This window comes from Heterodontus francisci, chromosome 10, assembly GCF_036365525.1.
Source record: "Heterodontus francisci isolate sHetFra1 chromosome 10, sHetFra1.hap1, whole genome shotgun sequence".
NCBI lineage: Eukaryota > Metazoa > Chordata > Chondrichthyes > Heterodontiformes > Heterodontidae > Heterodontus > Heterodontus francisci.
The window spans coordinates 30,344,032-30,357,011 of record NC_090380.1 but is presented as its reverse complement, the minus strand read 5'-3'; the positions used below and the strand labels follow the sequence as shown (position 1 = coordinate 30,357,011).

Genomic DNA, 12,980 nt, shown 5'->3' with positions numbered 1-12,980 from the left:
CACAGTTGAGATGTTTCTGATCAGTTATGGCTCTGATGAACACCATTTTTTGCCTGCAGATATACCTGCTATTTTTCTTGCCATAAGCTGTGCATGGCCATGATGTACATTTTATAACTATTTATTGATGTTTCTACAGGTCTTCAAACAGTAGGAATATTCAGAGTTGGAAGTTCAAAGAAAAGAGTAAGACAGGTAAGGCGCACCTTTTTATTTTTCATAGTTCATTAAGGAGCATTCTAAAAGTGAATCCATCTATTCATATACATGATCTCCTCTGCCAGCAGAAACAAAGATTACATTTCTGAAGTTCCTCCTCATGGCACTCGGTAATTTAATCTCTGTGAATGGCTTTGTTGATAAATAACCAATTAAATTTCAGTTTTAAGAAAGCAAGTTGTTTCAAAATATTTTGGAACAGCAAGTCCATAAAGTAAGCACAAATGCTGCAGAGCTGTCCTCTAACTGGATATTTGTTGGTGAATGACTGCTCAAAACAACTGGCTCGGTTTGGTGCATATTGACTCGGTGCTATAGGGAAGTGAAATGTTCCATTGGGTAAATGAGAATCTAAACATTGACTTCACTTGAAGGGGGAGAATGCACTTTTAGAAACTTTTATGGTACAGTAAAATTCTTTCTCTTCTTCCTTTCTCTGCTCTTCTAGGTTTCTTTCCACGACAACAAGTGATATTTAAATAGCACCTTTTAACATAGTAAAACATCCCATGAACATAATCAAACAATATCCAGTATGTCAGAATCGAATCTCTTAAGTATTTTGTTTCCATATTTGTTCCGATAATGTTCCAATCTAATATTGGTAAATTGTTTTCATTGTTTGTTGAGGTATCTATACAAAACTGCTTCTCCTTTTTGTGGAAACTTAGAAGTCCCAGATGGAATTTGTACATGGTGATTGTTTTCTGTGTCTAGGTGATGACTTGCAACATATATTTATTGATGAATTTATAAATTCTTTCATTGCAATTTGTAATGACTATTGTATCTATCAACATGTTTTCATACAATATTCATAGTTTTCCTTCATTACAATGGAACAGTCTTTGCCTATCTTTGTTCCACATTTAAAGCATGATCTAACACATGGCAACATAGGAATTGCTAAACAGAAAAGAGCACAGTCCATCTAGTTCACCTTCCACCATCCTGGTAGATCCAGCGATAATGAGTTGTTGGCTAATTATGGCAATCAATATCTATAATTAGTCTACAACAGATCCTTGCACGAGGTGAGGAAAATCCCTACTAATGGAAAGCTTTGGGAAGCATAAAATCATAAGAAATAGGAGCAGGAGTAGGTTTTATGGCCCTTCAAGTCTGTTCCACATTCAATAAGATCATGGCTTCACTTTCCTGCACGATCCTCATATCCCTTAGTGCCCAAAAATGCATCAATTTCTGACTTGAGTATACTCACAACCCTTTAGAGGTTGGGTCCAAAGTCACCTGTTCCTCCTAAGCCTGCCATGTCTCAAATTACTCCTATACTGTCTCCCAAAATCTTATTGTTTGAAACAAATCTATCTAATTTGCATTTGAATTAATCAATACTAACTGCTTCCAGCATCTCCTGAGGGAGCCTATTCCATAAATCACTAAAATAATATTTCCACAGATTGGTTTTGTATTTACTGCCACCACCCACCACGCACGCACCCACCCCACCCCACCCCCACCCCCACCAACCCGCTTCAAGTGCTGGCTGTATCCTCTGGTTCTATATTTCTGAACAAGGTAAAGCAGTTAGTCATGATCTCTATAACTAATCCCTGCAGAATCCTAAAAACAAAAATATAATCACCTCTCAAATCAACTCCTCCTGTAGTTTACCTTTTTAAGCTTTGGAGTCAACCACTTTCATTAGCTTTGTATTCACTGCAAATTTAGAAATTCTGCTTGTGAATCCCAGCTCCAGATCATTTATGAAGATATTAATCTAAAGAAGGCCCATAACAGACCCTTATGGTACACCACTGGTAACATTCTCCCAGGCTGCTGATAATCCCTGTGTCATCACCCTTTGGGTTCTCTTCATCAACCAGTTGTGTACCGTTAATAATTTTCTTTGAGGCCCAGCTTCCTTATTTCCTTATTTTCAATACCAGCCTTTCCAGAGGTCCTTACAGAAATCCAAGTACACCATATCCACAGCCTTAACTTACCCCATCAGGTTTCTGTCACACCCTCAAAAAAAAAATCAGTTAGATTGACGAGACTCACCCTCAAGAACTCAGATGGACTATCTTTTAAGGCCTTTTATTTCTATCCAGATGCTCCATGTTTGTATCTTTAATTTGAGTTTCTATAATTTTAGCCTCAATGGACGTCAAATTCACTAGTCTGTAATTTCCGGGGCCACTTTTGCTACCTTTCTTTTAAAAATAGGAGTATCTTCTGTTTTTCTCCTGCCCCCAGGCACCTCTCCAGCATTCAGTGAATCTGGAAAGTTTGTGCCAGAGTTCCTGCAATTTCCTCCCTTATCACCTTATGTTTACATGGCTATTCAGCAGCCCTGATGGTAGTAATGTGAATAGTGATGCAACTTATCTCTGCAACAGCCTCTCATCCTCTTTCCAGATCAAATAAGTTGCCTGTCTCTTCCTTTATGACGATCCAGGCAAAATACTTTTTTTTTTAGCACTTTTGCAGCCTGTGTAGCATCAGTTGTCATGCCAGCACCCGATCCCCGATCCCACTTCCTGTGACCCTACTCCATCCCTCCATTTTCTCTCATAGCTTTCAAACTATTTATCATGCTTCACTTCTCTTGCCATATTCAATTAGACATTTTTCTTTGCTATTTTGATCCCCCTTTTTGTACCCCTAGCATGCCTTTTGATATTGAATCTGTCTTAATGCTGTGTCATTTTCCATCATGGCCTCAAGTGCTTTTTATCTTTCAAGAGTTGCTCAGTACGCCTGTTCAGCAAGGCAGCATGTTCTATTTTTATTTCACATTTCAGCATCTGCAGTAGTTTTGTTTTAGTGTTTAATTCACTGCCATTTCTCTTCCAGGAATGTCCACTTGAAGTTCTGCTGTTCTCTCCAATGAGATATCCGTTTGCCTCTTTTACCTTGTTTACCTTCGTTGCTTTCTGTTTCTATTCTTGTGTTTGATCATGTAGCTACTAAAACTCACTCCTGCAGCCACATCACCTTCCTTAGCAACTGTCTCCGGCTTCAACTTATTTCACATGGATTTCAATTGAATTTCCACCTTTCATGTTTACTCCCCCATGATTACAAGTATCTCCAAGATGTTCACCGTTGCTCAAACCGCTGCTTTCATGACCTCTTAAGATCCATGCTCAATGCCATGTGTTGCTCCTTGCACGGTCTTGATCTTTCTCTTCAGCAGCACTGATGAACTCTATCTCAAAGCTGTCCTGGTCCACAGTTCCATTTCATCCTTTGCTTTAACAAAAAAACTATTTCTTTTTCGGGTGTCAAGGACCTCAAGCTTCAACAACTCTTGGATATCAAGAGCTGTCTGGAACTGACTTCCCCTTTACTTTCTGCTGACCACCATCCCTCCTTCCAATCTCTCCCTTTGCTGTGTTTTCAGTATCCCCTCTGAACTTGCCTTCTCTGATCCTGTATTATCAGTCTTAAGCAAAGGCCTCAGATTCATTCCCTTACACCCCACCTTAATAAGTTTACAGCTCAGAACAAGGCTGAGCTCTTCCTCTATTGTCTTCACCTCTGCGTCCAATTCTTTGTCCAAGGGTCTTCTCCCTGCGCTAACCCCCACCCCATGGAACCTTTCTCCTGTCTTCACAATTCTTGTTCCACTTGGATTCCTCCCTCTGGCCTGTTACCCTCACCAGATCTTTTCATTTAGGAATGCTGGCCTGACATTGGCCATCTCAAGTTTTCTACTCCTCCCAGTCACTCTAACCTACCTCCCTCTGAACTAACAGCACTCCATTCTCTTGAATCCAACTTCAACAGTGTCATCAAACCTACTGACAAGGGTGGTGCTATTGCTGTTTGGTGAACTGACTTCTACCATGAGAAGGCTGAATGCCATCTCTGACACCTCCTCCTACCTCCCACTGAAACATGATTCCACCCTTGAACATTAAGGCATCATTTCCCAGAGTATCACTGACCTCATCTCCTCTACAGATCTTCCCTCCATGGCTTCCAACCTCATGGTTTCCCAACCCCGCACAGCCCACTTCCATCTCCATCCCAAGGTCTACAAACAGGACTGTCCTGGTAGACCCATCGTTTCAGCTAGTTTTTGCCCCACTGAACTGATTTTTTCTTACCAATCTCTACTTTTTTTTTCTTCCCTTGTCCAATCTTTTCCCACCTACATTCGCAATTCCCTGTGTTTAAGAGTTTCCAGTTTCCTGGCCATAACCGTCACCTTTTCATCACAGATGTCTAGTCCCTCTACACTTCCATCCAGAATGGTGTGAGGACCCTTCACGTCTTCCTTGAACGGATGATCAATCAGTCCACATAAAATATCATTTTATTGCATCTGACTGAAATTGTTCACACATTGAACAACTTCTCCTTTGACTCCACTCATTTCCTCCAAATGAAAGATGCTGGTATGGGATCGCATTTGGGTCCTAGCTGTGCCTGTCTTTTTGTGGGACACGTAGAGCATTCTTTTTTCCAGTCCTACTTAGGACCCCTCCTTCACCTCCCTTTCCAATACATTGATGACTATATTGGTGCCATTCCTGCTTTTCCTCCTGAACTGAACAATTTCGTCAACTTTGCTTCCAATTTCCACCCCTCCCTCACCTTCCCATGGTCTAACTCTGACTCTTCCCTTCTTCAAAGTTTTTAATCTTCATTTCTGGGGATAGGCTGTCGACCAGTATCCCCTATAAATCCACTGCAACCTTGCCTACATTTCCTCCCACCCCATTTCCTGCAGGACTCTATTCTATTTTCCTTGTTTTTCCCTTTCTCTTGTATCTGTTCTGATGATGCCATTTTCCATGCCAATGTATCTAATATAGTTTTTTTTTTCCTCAACCAATGATTTCCCTCCACTGTGGTTAACAGGGCCCTCAACAGTGTCTGTCCCATTTCCCACACTTCTGCTCTCACCCCTCCCCCTCCTTTCCAGAACCACGATAGGGTTCCCCTTGTCCTCACCTTCAACCTCACCAGCCTCCACATTCAATGGATCATCCTCTGCCATTTCTGCCACCTTTAGCATGATGCCACAACCAAACACATCTTTCCCTTTCCCTCCCCTTTCAGCATTTCAAAGAGTCCGTTTCCTCTGCGATACCCTGGTCCACTCCACAGTCACCCTCAACACCCACTCCTCTTCCCACAGCACCTTCCCATGCAAGCACATGAGATGCAACACCTGCCCTTTTATCTCCTCCCTTCCTGCTGTCCAGTGCCCCAAATACACCTTCCAGTTGAAAGTGTTTACTTGTATTTCTTTCAATTTAGTATACTGTATTCATTGCTCACCATAAGGTCTCCTTTACAATAGGGCAACCAAACACAGTTTGGGTGACAACTTTGCAGAACATTTCTGTTCAATCTGCAAGCATGACCCCGAGCTTCTAGTTGCCTGTCATTTTAGTTCTCTGTCTCACACCAACCTCTTGTGTTCTTAGTCTCCTACACTGTTCCAATGAAGCTCAACATAAGGTTGAGGAACAGGACTTCACCTTTTGATTAAGCACTCTACAGCCTTCCAAACTCAACATTGAGTTCCAACAATTTTGGATCATAAACCATTATTTTCATTTTTTTGGATGGCTGCTGTTATTAATTCTGCTATTCCTATTTACCACATTTCCAGACCCATCTTTTGTTTCTTCACTTGCCCCAGTGCCATCTCTTTTTGCCTTGCACCATCAGCCCTTTTGCCATTTAATTTCTCCTGCCTTCCACTCTATCATAGAGCCTCCCTTTTGTTCTTTCCTCCCCTCTACCTTTTCTCTGCCTTTATACTTGCTTAAAACTTGTTATATCTCTAGCTTTTTCAGTTCTGATGAAAGGTCATTGACCTGAAATGCTAACTCTGTTTCTCTCCACAGATGCTGCCTGATCTGCTGATTTTTTTCAGCATTTTCTGTTTTTAGTTCAGAATTCCAGCATCTGCAGTATTTTGCATTTCTAGGAGTACCTTTTAAGTTTGCTACCTTTTGCTATGTTTGGTCAATTGCATTTGGAGTCACCTCCTTGAAGGAACTCCATAGTTCCTCCACTCTCCTACACTTCCAGGCCCACACTGACAAGACTGCATAAACTTGGTCGTCTTAAAATTTGGCAATTTTGTTTGGGTTTTACAATTACAATTCTTGTAATGTAATATGATGTAAATTAATGATTTAGGACAAGTCTTACTTATGAACAGTTTTTATATTGTGATGTAGTGGTTTAATTTGGCTTTTCATGTGTTTTGTCTATTCCCAGTACAGAGATTCTTAACTATTGAGTTTGGTTTACATTTTAGCATTGGACACAAAACTGTCTATAGTCAGATGACTATTCCTGATGTGATACTAGAGGACTGTCTTCTTTAACAGTCATTTTGGTTGCTCTCTTTTACATCTTTTCAGTAGCTGCCATTTCCATTATGTGCTGTGGTGGCATGGATGGAAGATTAGCTGGCTGGCTGAAAACAGAGAGTATGCATAAATGGGTTCTTTTCTAATTGGCAGAATGTGTGAGTGGAGTCCTGCAGGAGTTTGTGCTGGGGCCTCAACTTTTTACAATTTATATCAATGAATTAGATGAGGGGAGCTATGGCATGGTAACTAAATTTGCAGATGAACACACAGATAAGTAAGAAATTATGTTGTGAAGAGGACATAAGGAGGTTACAGAGCGATATAGATAGGTTGTGTGATTGGGGAAAAATCTGGCAGATGGGGTATAATGTGTGAAAATGTGAAGTTGTACACTTTGGTAGGAAGAATAAAAAAGCAGAGTATTACTTAAATGGAGAATGACTACAGAATTCCGAGGTGCAGAGGGATCTAGGTGTTCTAGTGCTTGAGCCACAAAAAGTTAGTATGCAGATACAGCAAGTAATAAATAAGGCTAATGGAATGCTATCCTTCATGATGAGAGGAATTGAAAATAATAGTAAGGATGTTATGCTTCAGTTATACAGGGCATTGGTGAGACCACATCTCAAATATTGTGTGCCGTTTTGGTCTCCTTATTTAAGGAGGATGTAAATGGGTTGGAGGCAGTTCAGAAGTGGTTTACTAGATTGATACCTGGAATGAGCGGGTTGTCTTATGAGGAAAGGTTGGACAGACTGGGCTTGTTTTCACTAGAGTTGAGAAGAGTGAGGGGAGACTTGATTGAAGTATATATGATCCTGAACGGTCTTGACAAGGTGGACGTGGAAAGGATGTTTCCGCTTGTGGGTGAGTCCAGAACTAGGGGGCACTGTTTTAAAATTAGGGGTCACCCTTTTAGGACAGAAATGAAGAGAATTTTTTTTCTCTCAGGATTATGTGACTTTGGAACTCTGTGCCTCAGAGGGTTTTGGAGGCGGGGTCATTGAATACTTTTAAGGCGGAGGTAGATAGGCAAGGGAATCAAATGTTATCAGGGGTAGATGGGAGTGTGGAATTCGAGACACAAACCGATCAGCCATGATCTTGTTGAATGGCAGAGCAGGCTCGAGGGGCCGAATGGCCTACTTCTGCTCCTAATTCATATGTTTGAGACATTTTTGGTGGTATATTTCTCCTATGCTGTATCATTCTATGATAAGCAACCAGCATAATGCATACTTCCAACATTCAACTAAATGCAGAAGTATCTTGAAAGGTTCCTCAGAAGCTAAATGATTATTTTGTGTCTGTCTTCACTGAGGAAGATATAAGAAATCTCCCAGAATTAGAGATCCAAGGGATTAGGGGGAATGAGGATTTGAAGGAAATGAGTATTAGTAAGAAAGTTGTATTGGAGAAGTTAACGGGGCTGAAGGCTGTTAAGTCCCCAGGACCTGATATTCTACATCCAAGAGTGTTGAAAGAGGTAGCCTTGGAAATAGTTGTTGTATTGGTGATCATCTTCCAAAATTCTGTAGATTCTGGAGCGGTTCCTGCAGAGTGGAAGGTCACAAATGTCATCCCACTATTTAAGAAGGGAGGGAGGGAGAGAGAAAACTAGGAATTACAGACCTGTTAGTCTTACATCAGTCATTGGAAAAATGCTAGAATCTATTCTAAAGGATATGATAATGGACACTTGGATAATGATCTGATTGGGCATAGCCAATATGGATTTATGAATGGGAAATCATGTTTGACGAACCTTTTGGAGTTTTTTGAGGATGTTACTAACAGAATTGATAAAGGGGAGTCGGGCAGAGGTGGTATACATGGATTTTCAAAAGACCTTTGATAAAATACCCCACAGGAGGTTGGTTAGCAAAATTAAAGCACATGGATGTAATATATTGGCATAGATTAAGGATTGGTTAACAGGCAGAAAACAGAGAGTAGGAATGAACGGGTAATTCTCGCATTGGCAGGCTGTGACTAGTGGGGTACAGCTAGGATCAGTGATTGGGCCCCAGCTGTTCACAATATATATCAATGATTTGGATGTGGGGACCAAATGTAGTATTTCCAAGTTCGCGGCTGACACACAACTAGGTGGGAATGTGTGTTGTGAGGAAGATGCAAAGTGGCTTCAAGGGGATTTGGAAAGACTTAGTGGGCAAGAATGTGGCAGATGGAATATAATGCGGAAAAATATGAGGTTATCGACTTTGGTAGGAGGAATAGATGCGCAGAGTATTTCTTAGATGGTAACAGATTAGAAAGATGTAGATGTACAAAGGGACCTGGATGTCGTCATCAATAAGCCACTGAAAGCTAACATGCAGGTGCAGTAAGCAATTAAGAAGGCTAATGGTAGCTTAGCCTTTATCGCAAGAGGATTTTAGTACAGGAGTAGTGAAGTCTTGCTTCAATTGTATAGAACCTTGGTTAGACCGCACCTGGAGTACTGTGTGCAGTTTTGGTTCCCTTACGTTAGGAAAGATATTATTGTCATAGAGGGAGTGCAATGAAGATTCACCAGACTTGTTCCCGGGATGGCGGGACTGTCCTATGAAGAAAGATTGGGGAGACTGGGCCTGTATTCTCTAGAGTTTTGAAGAATGAGAGGTAATCTCATTGAAACCTGCAAAATACTTCAAGGGATAGACAGGGTAGATGCAGGTAAGATGTTTCCCCTGGTTGGGGAATCTAGAACCAGGGGACACAGTTTTTCAAAATAAAGGGGAAGCCACTTAGGACAGAGATGAGGAGAAATTTCTTTACTCAGAGGGTTGTGAATCTTTGGAATTCTCTACACCAGAGGGCTGTGGAAGCTCAGTTATTGAGTATGTTTAAAGCAGAGATTGACAGATTTCTAAATACCAATGACATAAGGGGATATGAGGATAGTGTGGGAAAAAGGCATTGACGTGGATGAACAGCTATGATCGTACTGAATGGCGGAGCAGGCTCAATGGGCTGAATGACCTACTCCTGTTCCTATGTAATACTTATATTTGACTTCAGCTAGAGAACTCAATCCAACAGGATGTGTTGCCTACTATAATAGGACAGACAAGCATGTAGCTTCTGTTATTGTTGGATGTTGAGACAAAGCAACTGATATACAACAGCTGTAGGCAATTATCCTACTGTTGACATGTAGGCCCAGATATTGTGGTCAGCCACGCCACTCACCACTGACGTTGAATAATCTATGTAACACCTACTGCGATCCCCATGGCGAGAGTTTCTGTTACCTTGAGGAAGGAGTTCCACCCTGCATGGGCTGCAATGAGGCCCAGCAACGCTGGGCAGCACAGGTGAATACAGTAGGCAGTTGGCATGGATTCTAGTCACTGCACCACAAAAACTGTATAAAGCAGTCTGCTTCAGTAAAAAAGCATTGGAAAATGAGATTTAGTAGACATGATTAATTGTACAAAATTTAAAATGTAAACGTAATTATCCCAAATTAAAAATGTAAACATTTTTGAAAAGTACAATAATTTTAATTATAGAAATCATTTTAAACCGTGATATTTTAAAAGTCTGAAATCATGCTAAAAAGTCATAAATCTTGTTAACAAGTAAAATCTATCGAACATTTAAAAGGTTTTGTGTTTAAAAAAATCAATCATTTTAAATTTTAAAATAGTGTAGGCCTACTCATTAAGCATTTACGAGTTGAGAGGAGGCCTCTTATACTTGAAAGTACAAGTGTAAAATTTGAAAGAGTAGCATCGATTGGCCCACCGCAACTTTTGAATTTGAGCGCTACGGCGCACATGGCACTCCAAAAGTTGCAAGGCCTCTCCGACATCCAGTAGTGCGAACGCTAAACATGTTGCTCTTACTGGCACCGTAAAATTTGCCCATGATATTCAGCCTGTTAACTTTGTGGTTATCTGCTGCAAAGTAATAGCATGAGTTTCAAAGGAAAACATTGTTTTATTTCCACCAGAAATTCTCTAACTGTTCCATTTTCAATTCACTGTGCTGTTGAATCAAATGCCGACAGAGCATGAACTTCCTTGTCAATCAGCAGAGATTATGTAATTGAAATTGGATCTTCTTATGCCTATTTGAATATGTGTAAAACAGGTGCAATGAGGGCATGTTTTGGGACCAACATCCCATGCCAAAAGATGACTGACTCAAAATTTGGTTGGGCTGTTCATTGGATAGGATTCCCAAACCCTCCAGCTTTTGGTGGGACTCTACAAAAATAAGCGATTTTCCCCTCCTGAGTACTGGCTCTAGCAGCCTGGGAGATCAGGGCTTTAAATTTGTCGTCACAGTGTGACCCATCCATTCTTTGACATTACTGTCTACTGCTCAGAAAAGCCTCCAACCAATTCCTCACAGAGCTGCCGCTGGCTGGTGTGCTGCAATCAGTTGGGAGGGGCCTGAGAATCCTGGAATTAAGGGTGGGGGCAAGGGAGCTAGGAAATCCATTAGGGGAAGTGAAGAGAGACAGACTGGTGAATGAGGGCTTGAGGGAAGAAGAAGACGGAGCCTGGGAAATGGAGGTGGTGAGAGACGGAGACTGGGAAATGGGGGCTCGGGGACAGAGGATTGGGGGCTCAAGGGGGGGCAAGAGTGGGGTTGGCATGGAGACCAGCAGTTCCTGCAGAGCCAGGAGCATCAGCAGCATGGTGGGTGGGAACAGCCAGTCAAGGTGGAAGTGAAATATGCAATCCTTATCGTAGGTTAAGTATTGAAAGATTGTTTCCATTCATGATCGGCTGAGGAATGAAACCAAGAATTCTCACTGCGGAAAGGGAGGAGGAAAGTTCTTGAGCTGAGCTATTAGAATGTGGGATCTTTCACTACGTGTGGCTATTAAGATAAAGACAAAAATTTAATTTAAAAGGAAAGGAGATAAATAGTTGAAAAGGAGGAATATAAAAAGATCTGGCAGGAATGGGGTTATAGGAGAAAGCCAGCACTGGAGGCTGAGTGGCCTGCTCCTATGCTCCAATGTACTTTCTATAATTCTCTGAAAACTTTACTGACAAGAAGTGTTCGGCAAGTAACTGATCTTTACCGTTCTTTAAAATCCCAGTTATAACAGAACAACTGAGCTCTGTACAAATAAGCAATCGTCAGCACTATCTAGTTGTCACTGGAATTTTTTTTAATTGCATTTATAATTCACTAACTTCTATAAACAGCTCAATCAGCTATAATAATGAAAGTTACATAGTATCTTTGTTTATTTCTGCAGTGTAACCTTATTTTTTTTTAAAAAGGTCTACCAGTTATTCAAGGCCAAAAATTAGAATGAATGAAAATTGCTACAATTGTATTCCTCATCCACCTTGATAGCTTTGTTGAAACAGTGATTAAATATGAAGAGGTTCCTTTCCTTGTCCAACAAAAAAAATCTAAAACTCCTACCACACACGGACAGGCAAGTGACCTCCAACCACAAGAGCATTGATTTCACAGTTCAAATGAACCATGCCAACCTCCTAAAAGCCTTTGTTTAAGTATTGACTGAACTTTTTGCATGTGCTGTAACCCTGATCTGAATTAATAATACGTAACTCAAATTGCCTCAAACTGCATGGGAAGAATAGGACAAGGGGTTAGAAGCTTAAACTATTAAAAGGCAAGCTAATGACTGACATTCAGAAGTTTGTCTTCATGGAGAGTGATCAATACTTGGCATGGGCTCCCAGGTTGAACAGTGAAGGTGGAAGCCCTTGGAATTGCTGACGGACTAATTGGGTGCTGGAATGGCAGAACTGTTTCTCTGAATCGATGCCCTAAGATGGACCGCATTGCCTTTTTTCTCTTTCTAATTAACACGAGGGGTAAAATTCAACCTTGACTTGTCCGCAAAATGAGCAGTAGTGGGTTGACCAGCACATATATGCCCTGCGTGGATTTCATTGTTATCGACTCAAGTGGAATCGACAATCAAGCAGGTGTATACGTGTGGTCAATCTACTACCATCACTACTGTTAGGCCCCACCAAAGTTGCCGACTCGGGAAAACCATGAGGATTGCTGGTCTGGGCAATGAAAATGGCACACTTATGCTACAGACCAGCACTCCCTATTGCACAACAGGACCAACATTCTCTAAGAAGTAGACATGAGTAAAATGGTGGAATGTTGGCTGGCTGCACTAATTGATCACCAACTTTGAGCAGTCCTATCTCAAAAACAAAAAAGTTTAACATTTTATTAAAGTTCAATGTTTTTAAAAAGCATTGTTAAAGCTCATTAATCAAGAACTCTTGCACAGCAACATTTATAGGTAAGTGTGGAACCTAGATCAGTGGGTCTCAGTGGATAATGAAGGGAAAGCACTGACGTAGCAGATGAGCACAGAATACCAAAGCATTCTGACTATAACTGTGAGCATTATAGTGGATACGTAGATAGTTGGAATTCCCGCAACAGGTCGCGGGGTGTGGAGGGGGGATGGGGGCGGGGAGG

At 41.2% G+C, this 12,980-nt stretch overlaps 1 protein-coding gene across 5 annotated transcripts in view; it reads left to right on the top strand.

Moving 5' to 3' along the window:
* The window catches only part of LOC137374374 (rho GTPase-activating protein 6), a 642,504-nt gene that overhangs the window by 561,687 nt on the left and 67,837 nt on the right, over positions 1–12,980 (top strand). For all 5 annotated transcript variants that reach the window (XM_068040369.1, XM_068040368.1, XM_068040371.1 and 2 more), the window contains one exon: positions 140–195. In XM_068040369.1, coding sequence (XP_067896470.1) covers positions 140–195 — 56 coding nt within the window. The remainder of the gene's footprint in view (positions 1–139; positions 196–12,980) is intronic.